We start from the raw sequence: 18,238 nt of genomic DNA, 5'->3' as shown, positions 1-18,238 counted from the left end.
CTTCTCGTCCGGGCATGAAAACATGGTGCGGGCTTTTACGCAGTCGTCGAGCGCCTTGTTTGCTTATAATGCGGTGCTTAGGAACTCGCTTTTGTTGAATCTTTGATGACGGCGAATAGCAGTTTTTGCGTCATAGGAGCTAGAAGACCATTGGGCTGTTCCTGTTCTAAGTGCAGCATCCGAACGATACTTACTTTTTAAGACGGGATCATTGACATCTATACATTGTTTATGTTTTCGAGCGCAGCTCTTAGTTGCGCGTTCCTGCAGCGAGCGTCGGCGAGCGAGCGAGCACAGCGAAACGTAAAAGCGAACGCATAGCGCAGTGGGGGATGGACGACGCACGGAGGAAAGCAAAGCGGCCGGGCGAGATGGAAAGCGATGGCGCCAGAGCAGCGTGCGTCGGCTGCCGTGCATCTCGCGATATCAAGATGAGCGAGGCCACACTTGACTTTGTTTGCAACGTGCCGCACAAGACAGACGCGCCAGGCAATGTATCGTGAAATATTGTAATCGACCGTGCATTTTTTTCCGTTGACTTTTTTCACCCACTGATCACTGTTACAAAGTTATAACTTGGCGCGAGGCGCGTCTTCCTTATCAGAACTATCTTTAATGTTGTCGCCGATTCTGTGGGGAACCAGCGCTGGCCTGGAGGAGCTACGGTACCTTGATTGCGCAGCTGGGATATGCTGTCACCATGAGCCACAGATATGGTACGAAATTTTGGATGATAACGCCTGTATCAACGTTTGCCGTAGCTCTGTGCATCCAGCAAAGTTCTGGCCACACTCATGCAAGCTGGAGAGGCGCGCGCGCTCATACGTTCTGGTACACCAATCAGGCCAGAATCTGGATGCATGTGTGTTAAAATGAGCGGTGAAATTAATGGTGCTAAATCGCATCATGTGCTGCTGCAAACTGTTTCCCCCGTTCGCTAGGTCGTGTGCTGCTGTTCGCACGACAAGTTCCAGTGCTGGTTGTACGCACGTATAGAGTGCATGCGCGGCGCGAATGGTTGTCTACATTGCACTACGATGTACCAAGAGTCGCGTATCATTTGGCCACGACCGATGAGATTTTGACCACAGACAACTCTGATCGCCGTTTTTATTCCATGCGGTGCGCACGACTGCAAAATTGCTCACATCGCAAGATCGCTTAAGTGCGGGGGTACTTGGAAGGTTTTCAGCGCCTCCATGACTTTCCTGTTATTAACTGCGCAAAATGTATATAGGACACGGGACGAGAAGACGACACCACAAGCGCTGTGGTGTCGTCTTCTCGGGACCCGTTTCGCGCTGCTAACACCAGGTTGGAAAACCAACAAGCTGCTAATCTAGCGAAATACACTCCTTGACCTTGTTAGGGCTGCTCAAGCTAGCCTCGTCCCCGTAAGGAACGTCCTCCGGAATGCTCACTGTTACTGCTTTCGCGGCGTAATCGCTGTCTGCTTTGGGCAACGCCAGAGAGTTACTCAAGTGCTGGGGTACGAGGAAGGTATCCAGCCCACACTGACCCTGATAGGGTTGCTAGAACAAGCCTCATTCCTGCAAGGAGGGCTCTCTAGGTTGGCTGCTGGCTATCAGTTTCGGCGTACGACTGCATTGCGCACTCACCGAAGCTGGAGCCCTAGCTGAGCGATCTCCTCTCCGTCTTGCTGCGTCAGGTCCTTTCTTGACTCGGCTGCCACCGTATCCTGGTCTACCCTAGATAATTCCGGAAAGTCGCCCATGTGCTCGGATACGAGAAATCTCTCCAGCGCCTCCTTAACCTCCTCATAGCTACTGGAACAAGCCTCTTATTCGCAAGGGACGCCTTCCGTAATGGCCCCTGTTTTTACACCGGCGTCGGCCTCGCATTTCTCACGCTCTATCTTCGAGGGTTTCGCGACCTCGCATTTTTTTTGTGCTCTCTCTTCACTGGCACAACTTCAATATGTTTAAAAGGACCAACTTCGCACTCGTCATTCGGTCTTACCCTTTTGCGTTCAGTAGCAATACCGCAATGGCGAAGTAACGCATTCTTAGCTTTATCGTAATTCCTGAATTCTTCATCGGGAAGGCGGGCCAAACAACAGGACACGCTACAGGGAAATACCCCAAGAAACTAAGACGGCAAAAGTCACGGTCGTGCGTTGTATCTGTGCACACCTGCTCGAACAGTGGACATAAAACATTCGATGCTTTAAACGTCCCTAAAATCGCGCTCACTAAACCGTGCCCGAGGAACCCTGACGTGCTACTATTCTCTTCGCATTTCTTTCATTTCCCTTTCGTACACTTTGCACCGCCTTATGCGTTCATCCTGCTCTTGCTTTCTCTGGTACTCTTTGTTCCGCCCTATTTCAGCTTCATTTACGCTTACGCGTTCCCTCTGGCCGTGTATATACTCCCAAGCTTCCACGATCTCCCTGTAATCTCTGCCACTTGCCTCTATTGCATTGATGGCCTCCGCCTGCTTTAGCTGCTTCCCACAAGTTTCTCAGGGGATTAATTGTAGAAGGAAGGCGATCTTTCAACGAGGCTTCTAATACTCTTATTACCAGAAGAACCGCGTTAATCCTGGCAACTCGCAAGGAGAAAAGGTCGTGCACTCACAATGCTGAAGTCGAAGCGCTGCGCTAACTATCGCACCGCTGCCGTCCAGTGTTGCTACCGGGGGTCCGAAGATGTGTGGTATCCGTTCAACCTAGAGGAGTACGTTAATGTGGGGCTGGGCTCGATATCCAAGACATTTAAGCGCACATGTTTATATTAGATTATGTACAAGAGTTTTTGCAAGTACAGAAAAATAAGATGTTCATAATCAAGTTCTAGCAGCCGATGTCTCGTAGCGTCCGTCTCTCTTTTTAACCCCTGCGTTGTGATTGTCCACGCTCCTTCCTCCCATCCGGCGTTAGGAGACAGGTGACGTCATGTTCCACCAATCGGGAGGGTAGTGGCCCGTTCCCTCTGAAGGGAGCTACGCACATCACTGTGCACGAACAGGCGAGGAAGGCCACACACTGACCCATTCTCAGGCGGGGACGCAGCAGTTCGGGCGGAGGACAGGCGATGTGCAGGATGTCCCCTTCTGACAGAGGTACTCCTGGTTGAACCCTTGGCAGATCCGCCCGTCTTCGCAGAACCTCTCTTCGCAGGACCCCACTAGTGGTCATTGATCATCCCACTTAAGGATGGCTTCGATGAGGTCGTCAGCCCGTTCCCCATTATCGCGTTGTTCGTGACCGACTGTTGTCCCGGTGTAAACGATCGATCCCAACACTATGCTATATAGCGTACTGTATTTTTTCTTCAAGCTCGAGCATTGGTTGAGAACCCCTTTAATGGCACCATAGAGAAAACTAACCTAAGAACTGAACCTTTCAGTCTCATTTTCACCTAACAAAAATCTGTTACTGTGAAATTGACGAAAATAGGGTTTTTGCGAGAACGTTTGATTATTGAAAGCTGCATTCACTTTAAATATGCTCAATGTAGGCACTGAGCGAGCCGCATGTGCCACAAGCAGCTGGACTGCACGTGTTGGCGTTGGCGCCCTGCGACCTTGCCCCAGCGCAGCTCCAAGCGGTCACCTCAGGACAGGTCATCGTGGTCGAAGATAAGCAGGCTGTGCGGCCGACCCTGGTGAGCTCGATGACACACTTTGTTGTTCGTTTGGTGACAGGAAATGCGCCTCTCTGAAGGTACCCAGCACAAAGGCTTCCAAAAGTCACAACGGCCGTCTTCTGGTTGCGTACACGCTCCAGGAGCCGGTTGAGGCCGTGATGTTCGCGGGCGACTCCGCAGGGAAGACGTACTCAGCGGCTCCTGTGCACACCCATTCCGCATCGTCATTCACTAACGCCACTGGCCTCACCCCGGGCAGGTACGCAAAATAATTGTTTTGAGCGTCTCTGAAATGTTAGATGCAGCCGCTCGCCAGTTCAACACACATTGGTTGTTTAGCTGTCTGCATGGTGCCTTATACTGTCTATAATCAGCTTATGTCTACAAGATGACTTGACGTTTTCACAATGTTTTAAAACAGCTTCTAGCCGTGTTGAAGAAACTTTGTCGTATGTCTAAGACGTCTTGTAGTCGTCGTGACGACCATCTGATGCATCTTAAAGTTATATGTAAGATGTCTTTTGGCCTTTCTTGAAGTGGTTAAAAGAAAAATTATGTGGACCCGCGCACTGCGGGAATCGATCTAAGCGAAGCTTTCTCTGGTATTTGCGTCGTTTGTCGATAACTGGCATGGACGGTTACGGCTAATGTTTATGTTCTGAGCGTTTAGTACAATGCGAGAGCGGGGAGTTAATGTTAAAGGTTACCTTGCTTGGACTACTTGCGTTCACATGCGCAGCATACTTAAACAGTGAGAAGCGTTCGTTTGAGGTCGTGTCTTGGGCCATTCTGCATGTATAATAACAGCTTTATACGCATATATATATATATATATATATATATATATATATATATATATATATATATATATATATATATATATAGAGAGAGAGAGAGAGAGAGAGAGAGATGTAACATCGAAAAAACCAAAAGAAGAAAATTATGGCACATCTTACTAACGTTTCGTCCGGATGACCGGCCTTCGTTGGAATCGACAATCATGGCGGGCGTCTGAGTGGATCACGCCGACGCGCGCCATAATCGTCAACTCCGATGAAGGCCGGTCCTCCGGCCCCAACGTTTGTCTTCTTGTTCTGTTTTGGGTCTCATAGCTTCGGCTCGGGCATCAAACCCTTCGTGTTATATGCACACATACACACACACACGCACACACACACACACACACATTATATATATATATATATATATATATATATATATATATATATACATATATATATATATATATATATATATATATATATATATATATATATATATATATATATATGAAACGCGGTTTATTTAAAGTTCAGCACGCAGGACCCGACGTAACATATGCAGGAAACAGATGAGCTTTTTGGAAGTAAGACGTGTGTAGTTAACGTTTTTAGCTGGTGGACCAGCCTTCGTCAGAGTACAGCCTTCACTGTACTTTGACGAGGCCTGGTCCACCAGCCGAAAACGTTAAGTAAACACGTCTTACTCCGAAACAGTTCAGCGTCTATTTCCTGCACATGTGTATATATATATTTGGCTTTGTCGACTGGTGTTTCTTCGCCCCATTCTCTGCCTCCTCTCCTTACATCCTCTCTACCGTTCAATCAACCTTCCCTCTGGTTTGTTTCGCGTTAGTTCAAAGGTAAGTGCTGTAGTTTCTGCAATACTTTTTCTAGGGTTCACGAATAATTAGAGCCGTGAAGAGAGTATTGTGGCGACGCCAGGGGAGCTCCAGAGGTCCTTGTGCACATTCTAGGCGGTACAAAGGTCAAAACGAGTTTTTCGCGTCGCCTTTCCTCTCCGGCGCGTTCCTGCCGTGTATACACACGCTCTGAGCCACCCGCGACGCTGCGTGCCAGTCAGCAACAGCAATGCAGCAATAGCAGTCAGTCAGCAGTAGCAGCAATGGTGAGCCCAAGGAAGAGGCAAAACAAGCTTTGCTTTAAAAAATTTCTCTAACGTTTTGTAGTTTTTTGCTAAGCACTTTTTATTATTCTGTTTTTAATAGAATTTATTGATAGGAAAAACAGAGAGGTCGACTTGACCTACTGCGCTCTAGTCTGCTACTCTGGACTGGGGAAGGGCAGTGAAAGTAGTGTGATGGATGATGGTGATAAGAGAAGAGGTGAGTGCTTACGTATATGAGACAGTTGCCTTGCTAGAGCCGCTCGTCGAGCTTGGTGTCATGCAGAAACTTCAACAACATTTTAGTTGCATGCATTGAAGTTGCAGTGTCAAGCCATGGGCCGAGAATAGCTTCCTCCGACAGTGGTTGCCTGCAAACGCTGACTAGGAAACTTTCTAACGTCATTCGCTCCAGCATATATGCTGTGCAATAGCACAGCATGTGTTCCAGTGTTTCAGGCATCTGACAGTGTTCGCCGTCAGGACTGTTCGATCGGCCGATGAGGTGCGCGTAGCGATGGGTGAAATCAGCGCCCAGTCGAATCCTGTGTAGCAATGACGTTTTGCTCCGCGTAACCTTCTGGTAAACAGAATTTTGCGTCTGGGTCGATCATATGTAGGCGTATGTGCATGTTGTCGTCGTGGGCTCTGTATGCGGCGTGGGCTCTGCTCTTGGGTGGCAACGTGACGTTGCCACCCAAGAGCAGCGTGCTTACCCTTGTCCGATGCGACATGGAGGACGACGCCGAAGGAATTGCTGAAGCAAACATCCCCCTGCTTCTTGAGCGCCACATCTGCATAGCCAGAGGGCTTCTTCAGGTGCGCAACAAATGTTCAGTCGTCTTGCTAACAAATTTTAGCAACCAATATCGGCATGTACCGCGAGGAACGACAATCGCATTTCTTCGCGAAATCATTGACGTTACTGACATTGCCACATTAGAAGTCGCATCTTCTCAGCAATCTGGGTTACCAAGCACCTCCACCAGGAAAATATAACGTAGATTGAAGACGGAGTCTTACAAAACAGACGCTTTTCTTTAATGATGGGCCCGAAGAAGAACGTGCAGCTCACGGTTCATCGTCTTTCATGGCGCCGACCTATGCGCGCGCTGCACCGCGGTGCGGGAGCCCCACATCATTGTGTCAATATTGCACTGTCCCCTCTTCGCTTGCCACTTCGTGACACAGAAGCACACGTATACTCACGAAAATGGGCATTAGCAGATTTATTAGGCGTGCCACCATGGCCCAAAATGACAGAGATTTTGGCTCTTGACCTTAAAAGTGCCTTTAATAATGTCAAACATTCTGAGCTACTTAAGTACCACCAGCTGTGGAACAAGAACTTTGCCTTGATGTTCTCACATCAATGCATTCCTGACATATCGTGCAGCCCGCCTTCGGGTGGAGGACGAGGAACATGGACCCTACCAGATGATCACTTGAGGCACCCCTCAAAGACCGGTATTATTGCCGCTCTTTTTTAACGTCGCAATGATGTACCTCCCTAGGAGGCTGGCAGAGGCAGAAGGCGTTTCCCATAGCCTACATGCGGGCTTTACAATTTAAATCACAACAGTTAGCATTTGAGAAATAAAAGAACAATTCCAAAAGGGCGCCTCTCTAGTCGAGACATATGCCTCGGACTGTGGTATCCAATGTTCTTCAACGAAATCAGAACTCTTACACATTAGGGCCAAAGCAAAATGCCGAACCAACATCAAAACCTTTCTTGTACAAGATCAAATTAGGGAATCGAACGAACTCCGAATGTTGGGGCTCCTCATACACACAAACTCAGTTCTTCTTCCACCAAAGACAAACTCAAGAAGGGAGCGGAGCAAGTGGGCCGCATGATATAGCGAATCGCAAAAAAACACGGTGAGTTGCGGGGCAGGTACGCACTTCGTCGATGCGTTCGTGTCGGCTCCTCTATGCCGCATTCTACCCCAATACTAGAAAGAGAAGGTTGATGTAATTCTCAAGAAGGCAACAAAACAGCCTTTAGAGCTTCCCATCACCACCTCCAACTCTAGACTCCGGGCTCTGGGAGTTTACAACTCCTTTTCAGAACATCGCGAGGCACATCTTCCAAACCGATACACCCGACCTGGCTGACCCGAACATGGTGCTCGTCTGTTTGAACGTCTATCATACAGAAGACCCATGTAGGCACCACAGATCCGGTACCGGAAGCGTGGAGGCGAAAATCTCCGACCACCACCTCGCAACATGGACGCTCACTCCCACAGAGGCCAACGAAACGCTCGAGTGAAAGACTTGGCGCATGTCTCAACGAGACGTCTTCTACGTGGACGTGGTCGGACCGTCATGAGAGGCGTGTTACACGGCCGCTCTTATTCACAAGGATGCACAACACGAGCAGAAGAGGCAGCAATATTTCTAGCAGCCTCCGATTTCATATCCAATACGGTTATCACAGACTCCCGTAAGGCGTGTTCTCAACACATGGTCAATGAGGGGACCGCAGGGTTTTCGGGGTAATGAGAGCGCAGACGCCATGGCCCGAGCTCTTACCTACCGGGCGTCTCGTTATACCACCCCTCAGGACTTGGAGAATAGGAAACTACTCCTCAGCTTTAGAGAAATTCTACCCGATTTTCGAGAGCGGAGTCCACCCTACTCGGACCCTGCCATAGGTTTGAGTGGATCACATGAGCGAACCCTCCGAAGGCTTCAGACCTATACTCTGCTCTTCCCCGTAATAATTTGTTTCTGTGACTCCAAGCCAGATGGGAAGTGCCCGCACTGTGGGGAGACCATGTTTCACATGGTGTTGGCATGTGCCCAAAACTACTCTCTCTCTCTCCTTCCCCATACCCCATACAAGAGGCACGGAAGACCGCTCTTCGCGACTGCTCTGGGCTGGAAGCCCCAAGGGCCCTAGTTCAAAGCTGGAGACTGGCGGCTGTCTTGCGGTGTCTGGGACTAAGGACACCGACCATCAGGGGCCACCAACACCGGCCCCGAAACAGCTCTTTATTTTAAATTAAAATTATTCGTCCTCCTCCAGTTCGCTGTGCGATGACTCGTCAAGAGACAATATTTCACAGCCTTTCACTACACTGATTCCATGTGCTACACTATCTTCAGCTACATTCGAAGCCACCTGCTGTATGTAGACACACTCGGATACATTTATCTCAGGCAGAAGACGAAGTGAAAGAGTACATGGGTTACCTTACGAAACAGCGCCCTACACGCCATGACACTTCCATTTGGCATGTTCAATTTTCCATTCTGAAGCTGTCCACTGACAGGCCGTGGCTGACAGCAACATGAGCACGTAGCCTAAATATGGACCTGCTGCGGATTAACCCTTGGAGCAGGGGCCCTCGGGCTGCCACCGCCGTCGTAAGGTTTTCTTACTTACAAAAGGTGCTAACATCGAAGTGCCAGCAATACATCGTGCGCATGTTTACAACCTGTTGTCCAGTGCTAGAGATGAGCAAGAATGTCACCAGGAGCGAGAAATCATTCACTCCTTGCACAGAACGAAGCATGACATGTTTGATCGCCGAGAGGTCTATAGAGCGGTTCTCACACCGTGAGTGCGAGCAACACCAACAGTAAATACAGCAGCAGAGAGGAGAATTAATGTTTTGAGGCCACGCACGATTTTCTTGAAACTGCATATTGCCTTAATTTTATTTTGCCTGCTGGTTGTGTGCGCACAGGTACATTCGTCATCGGAGGGGAGAGAAATATCTGTTCCCCTGAGGCTACCTTAGTAGTAGTAGTGATTTTGAAAAAAGAAATGAAGAGAAAAGTGCAGTGCCGTAACTGTCTCTCAAGGGAGGGCACCTCATCAGCACTGCACAGGGTAAGGGGAGTGGGAGGAAAAAAAATCATTTTCTCTCTAATCTTTTTCTCTAACCCCGGAAGCGCAGGCTGTACTCCAATAGAGACCCAAACGTACCAAATTTCATATTTAAAGCAAATAATCTGTTTTAGTTTACACTAACGTCCCAACCAGATGTCCGGCTGCAACATTAGGTGTGCACTGACTGCGCGCGCTAGACGCACCGTCAGTCTGCCAGGGCCGTGGAGCCGCTGGGACGTCGGGGAGGCCTGCTCGTCTCGCAGCCCGGAAGCGTAGGCTGTACTCCAATAGAGACCCAAACGTACCAAATTTCATATTTAAAGCAAATAATCTGTTTTATTTCACACTAACGTCCCAACCAGATGTCCGGCTGCGACATTAGGTGTGCACTGACTGCGCGCGCTAGACGCACCGTCAGTCTGCCAGGGCCGTGGAGCCGCTGGGACGTCTGGGAGGCCTGCTCGTCTCGCACCCCGGAAGCGCAGGCTGTACTCCAATAGAGACCCAAACGTACCAAATTTCATATTTAAAGCAAATAATCTGTTTTATTTTACACTAACGTCCCAACCAGATGTCCGGCTGCGACATTAGGTGTGCACTGACTGCGCGCGCTAGACGCACCGTCAGTCTGCCAGGGCCGTGGAGCCGCCTGGACGTCGGGGAGGCCTGCTCGTCTCGCACCCCGGAAGCGCAGGCTGTACTCCAATAGAGACCCAAACGTACCAAATTTCATATTTAAAGCAAATAATCTGTTTTATTTTACACTAACGTCCCAACCAGATGTCCGGCTGCGACATTAGGTGTGCACTGACTGCGCGCGCTAGACGCACCGTCAGTCTGCCAGGGCCGTGGAGCCGCTGGGACGTCTGGGAGGCCTGCTCGTCTCGCACCCCGGAAGCGCAGGCTGTACTCCAATAGAGACCCAAACGTACCAAATTTCATATTTAAAGCAAATAATCTGTTTTATTTTACACTAACGTCCCAACCAGATGTCCGGCTGCGACATTAGGTGTGCACTGACTGCGCGCGCTAGACGCACCGTCAGTCTGCCAGGGCCGTGGAGCCGCTGGGACGTCGGGGAGGCCTGCTCGTCTCGCACCCCGGAAGCGCAGGCTGTACTCCAATAGAGACCCAAACGTACCAAATTTCATATTTAAAGCAAATAATCTGTTTTATTTCACACTAACGTCCCAACCAGATGTCCGGCTGCGACATTAGGTGTGCACTGACTGCGCGCGCTAGACGCACCGTCAGTCTGCCAGGGCCGTGGAGCCGCTGGGACGTCTGGGAGGCCTGCTCGTCTCGCACCCCGGAAGCGCAGGCTGTACTCCAATAGAGACCCAAACGTACCAAATTTCATATTTAAAGCAAATAATCTGTTTTATTTTACACTAACGTCCCAACCAGATGTCCGGCTGCGACATTAGGTGTGCACTGACTGCGCGCGCTAGACGCACCGTCAGTCTGCCAGGGCCGTGGAGCCGCTGGGACGTCGGGGAGGCCTGCTCGTCTCGCACCCCGGAAGCGTAGGCTGTACTCCAATAGAGACCCAAACGTACCAAATTTCATATTTAAAGCAAATAATCTGTTTTATTTCACACTAACGTCCCAACCAGATGTCCGGCTGCGACATTAGGTGTGCACTGACTGCGCGCGCTAGACGCACCGTCAGTCTGCCAGGGCCGTGGAGCCGCTGGGACGTCTGGGAGGCCTGCTCGTCTCGCACCCCGGAAGCGCAGGCTGTACTCCAATAGAGACCCAAACGTACCAAATTTCATATTTAAAGCAAATAATCTGTTTTATTTTACACTAACGTCCCAACCAGATGTCCGGCTGCGACATTAGGTGTGCACTGACTGCGCGCGCTAGACGCACCGTCAGTCTGCCAGGGCCGTGGAGCCGCCTGGACGTCGGGGAGGCCTGCTCGTCTCGCACCCCGGAAGCGCAGGCTGTACTCCAATAGAGACCCAAACGTACCAAATTTCATATTTAAAGCAAATAATCTGTTTTATTTTACACTAACGTCCCAACCAGATGTCCGGCTGCGACATTAGGTGTGCACTGACTGCGCGCGCTAGACGCACCGTCAGTCTGCCAGGGCCGTGGAGCCGCTGGGACGTCGGGGAGGCCTGCTCGTCTCGCACCCCGGAAGCGTAGGCTGTACTGCAATAGAGACCCAAACGTACCAAATTTCATATTTAAAGCAAATAATCTGTTTTATTTCACACTAACGTCCCAACCAGATGTCCGGCTGCAACATTAGGTGTGCACTGACTGCGCGCGCTAGACGCACCGTCAGTCTGCCAGGGCCGTGGAGCCGCCTGGACGTCGGGGAGGCCTGCTCGTCTCGCACCCCGGAAGCGTAGGCAATACTCCAATAGAGACCCAAACGTACCAAATTTTATATTTAAAGCAAATAATCTGTTTTATTTCACACTAACGTCCCAACCAGATGTCCGGCTGCAACATTAGGTGTGCACTGACTGCGCGTGCTAGACGCACCGTCAGTCTGCCAGGGCCGTGGAGCCGGTGGGACGTCGGGGAGGCCTGCTCATCTCGCACCCCGAAAGCCTAGGCTGTACTCCAATAGAGACCCAAACGTACCAAATTTCATATTTAAAGCAAATAATCTGTTTTATTTTACACTAACGTCCCAACCAGATGGCTGGCTGCGACATTAGGTGCGCACTGACTGCGCGCGCTAGACGCGCCGTCAGTCTGCCAGGGCCGTGGAGCCGGTGGGACGTCGGGGAGGCCTGCTCATCTCGCACACCGGAAGCGTAGGCTGTACTCCAATAGATACCCAAACGTACCAAATTTCATATTTAAAGCAAATAATCTGTTTTATTTTACACTAACGTCCCAACCAGATGTCCGGCTGCAACATTAGGTGTGCACTGACTGCGCGTGCTAGACGCACCGTCAGTCTGCCAGGGCCGTGGAGCCGGTGGGACGTCGGGGAGGCCTGCTCATCTCGCACACCGGAAGCGTAGGCTGTACTCCAATAGATACCCAAACGTACCAAATTTCATATTTAAAGCAAATAATCTGTTTTATTTTACACTAACGTCCCAACCAGATGTCCGGCTGCAACATTAGGTGTGCACTGACTGCGCGTGCTAGACGCACCGTCAGTCTGCCAGGGCCGTGGAGCCGGTGGGACGTCGGGGAGGCCTGCTCATCTCGCACACCGGAAGCGTAGGCTGTACTCCAATAGATACCCAAACGTACCAAATTTCATATTTAAAGCAAATAATCTGTTTTATTTTACAAGAACGTCCCAACCAGATGTCCGGCTGCAACATTAGGTGTGCACTGACTGCGCGTGCTAGACGCGCCGTCAGTCTGCCAGGGCCGTGGAGCCGGTGGGACGTCGGGGAGGCCTGCTCATCTCGCACCCCGGAAGCGTAGGCTATACTCCAATAGAGACCCAAACGTACCAAATTTTATATTTAAAGCAAATAATCTGTTTTATTTCACACTAACGTCCCAACCAGATGTCCGGCTGCAACATTAGGTGTGCACTGACTGCGCGTGCTAGACGCACCGTCAGTCTGCCAGGGCCGTGGAGCCGGTGGGACGTCGGGGAGGCCTGCTCATCTCGCACACCGGAAGCGTAGGCTGTACTCCAATAGATACCCAAACGTACCAAATTTCATATTTAAAGCAAATAATCTGTTTTATTTTACACTAACGTCCCAACCAGATGGCTGGCTGCGACATTAGGTGCGCACTGACTGCGCGCGCTAGACGCGCCGTCAGTCTGCCAGGGCCGTGGAGCCGCTGGGACGTCGGGGAGGCCTGCTCATCTCGCACCCCGGAAGCGTAGGCTGTACTCCAATAGAGACCCAAACGTACCAAATTTCATATTTAAAGCAAATAATCTGTTTTATTTCACACTAACGTCCCAACCAGATGTCCGGCTGCAACATTAGGTGTGCACTGACTGCGCGCGCTAGACGCACCGTCAGTCTGCCAGGGCCGTGGAGCCGCTGGGACGTCGGGGAGGCCTGCTCATCTCGCAGCCCGGAAGCGTACGCTGTACTCCAATAGAGACCCAAACGTACCAAATTTCATTTTTAAAGCAAATAATCTGTTTTATTTCTCACTAACGTCCCAACCAGATGTCCGGCTGCAACATTAGGTGTGCACTGACTGCGCGCGCTAGACGCACCGTCAGTCTGCCAGGGCCGTGGAGCCGCTGGGACGTCGGGGAGGCCTGCTCATCTCGCACCCCGGAAGCGTAGGCTGTACTCCAATAGAGACCCAAACGTACCAAATTTCATATTTGAAGCAAATAATCTGTTTTATTTCACACTAACGTCCCAACCAGATGTCCGGCTGCGACATTAGGTGTGCACTGACTGCGCGCGCTAGACGCACCGTCAGTCTGCCAGGGCCGTGGAGCCGCTGGGACGTCGGGGAGGCCTGCTCATCTCGCACCCCGGAAGCGTAGGCTGTACTCCAATAGAGACCCAAACGTACCAAATTTCATATTTGAAGCAAATAATCTGTTTTATTTCACACTAACGTCCCAACCAGATGTCCGGCTGCGACATTAGGTGTGCGCTGACTGCGCGCGCTAGACGCACCGTCAGTCTGCCAGGGCCGCGGAGCCGCTGGGACGTCGGGGAGGCCTGCTCATCTCGCACCCCGGAAGCGTAGGCTGTACTCCAATAGAGACCCAAACGTACCAAATTTCATATTTGAAGCAAATAATCTGTTTTATTTCACACTAACGTCCCAACCAGATGTCCGGCTGCGACATTAGGTGTGCACTGACTGCGCGCGCTAGACGCACCGTCAGTCTGCCAGGGCCGTGGAGCCGCTGGGACGTCGGGGAGGCCTGCTCGTCTCGCACCCCGGAAGCGCAGGCTGTACTCCAGTAGAGACCCAAACGTACCAAATTTCATATTTAAAGCAAATAATCTGCTTTATTTTACACTAACGTCCCAACCAGATGGCTGGCTGCGACATTAGGTGTGCACTGACTGCGCGCGCTAGACGCACCGTCAGTCTGCCAGGGCCGTGGAGCCGCTGGGACGTCGGAGAGGTCTGCTCGTCTCGCACCCCGGAAGCGTAGGCTGTACTCCAATAGATACCCAAACGTACCAAATTTCATATTTAAAGCAAATAATCTGTTTTATTTTACACTAACGTCCCAACCAGATGTCCGGCTGAAACATTAGGTGTGCACTGACTGCGCGCGCTAGACGCACCGTCAGTCTGCCAGGGCCGTGGAGCCGCTGGGACGTCGGGGAGGCCTGCTCGTCTCGCACCCCGGAAGCGTAGGCTGTACTGTAATAGAGACCCAAACGTACCAAATTTCATATTTAAAGCAAATAATCTGTTTTATTTCACACTAACGTCCCAACCAGATGTCCGGCTGCAACATTAGGTGTGCACTGACTGCGCGCGCTAGACGCACCGTCAGTCTGCCAGGGCCGTGGAGCCGCCTGGACGTCGGGGAGGCCTGCTCGTCTCGCACCCCGGAAGCGTAGGCTGCACTCCAATAGAGACCCAAACGTACCAAATTTCATATTTAAAGCAAATAATCTGTTTTATTTCACACTAACGTCCCAACCAGATGTCCGGCTGCAACATTAGGTGTGCACTGACTGCGCGCGCTAGACGCACCGTAAGTCTGCCAGGGCCGTGGAGCCCCTGGGACGTCGGGAAGGCCTGCTCATCTCGCACCCCGGAAGCGTAGGCTGTACTCCAATAGAGACCCAAACGTACCAAATTTCATATTTAAAGCAAATAATCTGTTTTATTTCACACTAACGTCCCAACCAGATGTCCGGCTGCAACATTAGGTGTGCACTGACTGCGCGCGCTAGACGCACCGTCAGTCTGCCAGGGCCGTGGAGCCGCTGGGACGTCGGGGTGGCCTGCTCATCTCGCACCCCGGAAGCGTAGGCTGTACTCCAATAGAGACCCAAACGTACCAAATTTCATATTTGAAGCAAATAATCTGTTTTATTTCACACTAACGTCCCAACCAGATGTCCGGCTGCGACATTAGGTGTGCACTGACTGCGCGCGCTAGACGCACCGTCAGTCTGCCAGGGCCGTGGAGCCGCTGGGACGTCGGGGAGGCCTGCTCATCTCGCACCCCGGAAGCGTAGGCTTTACTCCAATAGAGACCCAAACGTACCAAATTTCATATTTGAAGCAAATAATCTGTTTTATTTCACACTAACGTCCCAACCAGATGTCCGGCTGCGACATTAGGTGTGCACTGACTGCGCGCGCTAGACGCACCGTCAGTCTGCCAGGGCCGCGGAGCCGCTGGGACGTCGGGGAGGCCTGCTCATCTCGCACCCCGGAAGCGTAGGCTGTACTCCAATAGAGACCCAAACGTACCAAATTTCATATTTGAAGCAAATAATCTGTTTTATTTCACACTAACGTCCCAACCAGATGTCCGGCTGCGACATTAGGTGTGCACTGACTGCGCGCGCTAGACGCACCGTCAGTCTGCCAGGGCCGTGGAGCCGCTGGGACGTCGGGGAGGCCTGCTCGTCTCGCACCCCGGAAGCGCAGGCTGTACTCCAGTAGAGACCCAAACGTACCAAATTTCATATTTAAAGCAAATAATCTGCTTTATTTTACACTAACGTCCCAACCAGATGGCTGGCTGCGACATTAGGTGTGCACTGACTGCGCGCGCTAGACGCACCGTCAGTCTGCCAGGGCCGTGGAGCCGCTGGGACGTCGGGGAGGCCTGCTCGTCTCGCACCCCGGAAGCGCAGGCTGTACTCCAGTAGAGACCCAAACGTACCAAATTTCATATTTAAAGCAAATAATCTGCTTTATTTTACACTAACGTCCCAACCAGATGTCCGGCTGCGACATTAGGTGTGCACTGACTGCGCGCGCTAGACGCACCGTCAGTCTGCCAGGGCCGTGGAGCCGCTGGGACGTCGGGGAGGTCTGCTCGTCTCGCACCCCGGAAGCGTAGGCTGTACTCCAATAGATACCCAAACGTACCAAATTTCATATTTAAAGCAAATAATCTGTTTTATTTTACACTAACGTCCCAACCAGATGTCCGGCTGCAACATTAGGTGTGCACTGACTGCGCGCGCTAGACGCACCGTCAGTCTGCCAGGGCCGTGGAGCCGCTGGGACGTCGGGGAGGCCTGCTCGTCTCGCAGCCCGGAAGCGTAGGCTGTACTGCAATAGAGACCCAAACGTACCAAATTTCATATTTAAAGCAAATAATCTGTTTTATTTCACACTAACGTCCCAACCAGATGTCCGGCTGCAACATTAGGTGTGCACTGACTGCGCGCGCTAGACGCACCGTCAGTCTGCCAGGGCCGTGGAGCCGGCGGGACGTCGGGGAGGCCTGCTCATCTCGCACCCCGGAAGCGTAGGCTGTACTCCAATAGAGACCCAAACGTACCAAATTTCATATTTAAAGCAAATAATCTGTTTTATTTCACACTAACGTCCCAACCAGATGTCCGGCTGCAACATTAGGTGTGCACTGACTGCGCGCGCTAGACGCACCGTCAGTGTGCCAGGGCCGTGGAGCCGCTGGGACGTCGGGGAGGCCTGCTCGTCTCGCTCCCCGGAAGCGTAGGCTGTACTCCAATAGAGACCCAAACGTACCAAATTTCATATTTAAAGCAAATAATCTGTTTTATTTTACACTAACGTCCCAACCAGATGGCTGGCTGCGACATTAGGTGCGCACTGACTGCGCGCGCTAGACGCACCGTCAGTCTGCCAGGGCCGTGGAGCCGCTGGGACGTCGGGGAGGCCTGCACGTCTCGCACCCCGGAAGCGTAGGCTGTACTCCAATAGAGACCCAAACGTACCAAATCTAATATTTAAAGCAAATAATCTGTTTTATTTCACACTAACGTCCCAACCAGATGGCTGGCTGCGACATTAGGTGTGCACTGACTGCGCGCGCTAGACGCACCGTCAGTCTGCCAGGGCCGTGGAGCCGCTGGGACGTCGGGGAGGCCTGCTCGTCTCGCACCCCGGAAGCGTAGGCTGTACTCCAATAGAGACCCAAACGTACCAAATTTCATATTTAAAGCAAATAATCTGTTTTATTTCACACTAACGTCCCAACCAGATGTCCGGCTGCAACATTAGGTGTGCACTGACTGCGCGCGCTAGACGCACCGTCAGTCTGCCAGGGCCGTGGAGCCGCTGGCACGTCGGGGAGGCCTGCTCGTCTCGCACCCCGGAAGCGTAGGCTATACTCCAATAGAGACCCAAACGTACCAAATTTCATATTTAAAGCAAATAATCTGTTTTATTTCACACTAACGTCCCAACCAGATGTCCGGCTGCAACATTAGGTGTGCACTGACTGCACGCGCTAGACGCACCGTCAGTCTGCCAGAGCCGTGGAGCCGCTGGGACGTCGGGGAGGCCTGCTCATCTCGCACCCCGGAAGCGTAGGCTGTACTCCAATAGAGACCCAAACGTACCAAATTTCATATTTAAAGCAAATAATCTGTTTTATTTCACACTAACGTCCCAACCAGATGTCCGGCTGCAACATTAGGTGTGCACTGACTGCGCGCGCTAGACGCACCGTCAGTCTGCCAGGGCCGTGGAGCCGGCGGGACGTCGGGGAGGCCTGCTCATCTCGCACCCCGGAAGCGTAGGCTGTACTCCAATAGACACCCAAACGTACCAAATTTCATATTTAAAGCAAATAATCTGTTTTATTTCACACTAACGTCCCAACCAGATGGCTGGCTGCGACATTAGGTGCACACTGACTGCGCGCGCTAGACGCACTGTCAGTCTGCCAGGGCCGTGGAGCCGCTGGGACGTCGGGGAGGCCTGCTCGTCTCGCACCCCGGAAGCGTAGGCTGTACTCCAATAGAGACCCAAACGTACC

The 18,238-nt window shown here is 51.5% G+C and overlaps 1 protein-coding gene across 9 annotated transcripts in view; it reads left to right on the top strand.

Annotated features, from left to right (window-relative positions):
* Nucleotides 1-18,238, top strand: part of LOC135921904 (peptide transporter family 1-like) — a 785,940-nt gene that overhangs the window by 727,107 nt on the left and 40,595 nt on the right. For all 9 annotated transcript variants that reach the window (XM_070531433.1, XM_070531432.1, XM_070531435.1 and 6 more), the window contains 2 exons: nucleotides 3,483-3,629; nucleotides 3,689-3,870. In XM_070531433.1, coding sequence (XP_070387534.1) covers nucleotides 3,483-3,629; nucleotides 3,689-3,870 — 329 coding nt within the window. The remainder of the gene's footprint in view (nucleotides 1-3,482; nucleotides 3,630-3,688; nucleotides 3,871-18,238) is intronic.

The sequence above is a fragment of the Dermacentor albipictus genome, chromosome 1 (genome assembly GCF_038994185.2).
Source record: "Dermacentor albipictus isolate Rhodes 1998 colony chromosome 1, USDA_Dalb.pri_finalv2, whole genome shotgun sequence".
In the NCBI taxonomy this organism is placed as follows: domain Eukaryota; kingdom Metazoa; phylum Arthropoda; class Arachnida; order Ixodida; family Ixodidae; genus Dermacentor; species Dermacentor albipictus.
The sequence above is the reverse complement of the archived record's forward strand: the minus strand, read 5'-3'. Positions and strand labels throughout refer to the sequence as shown.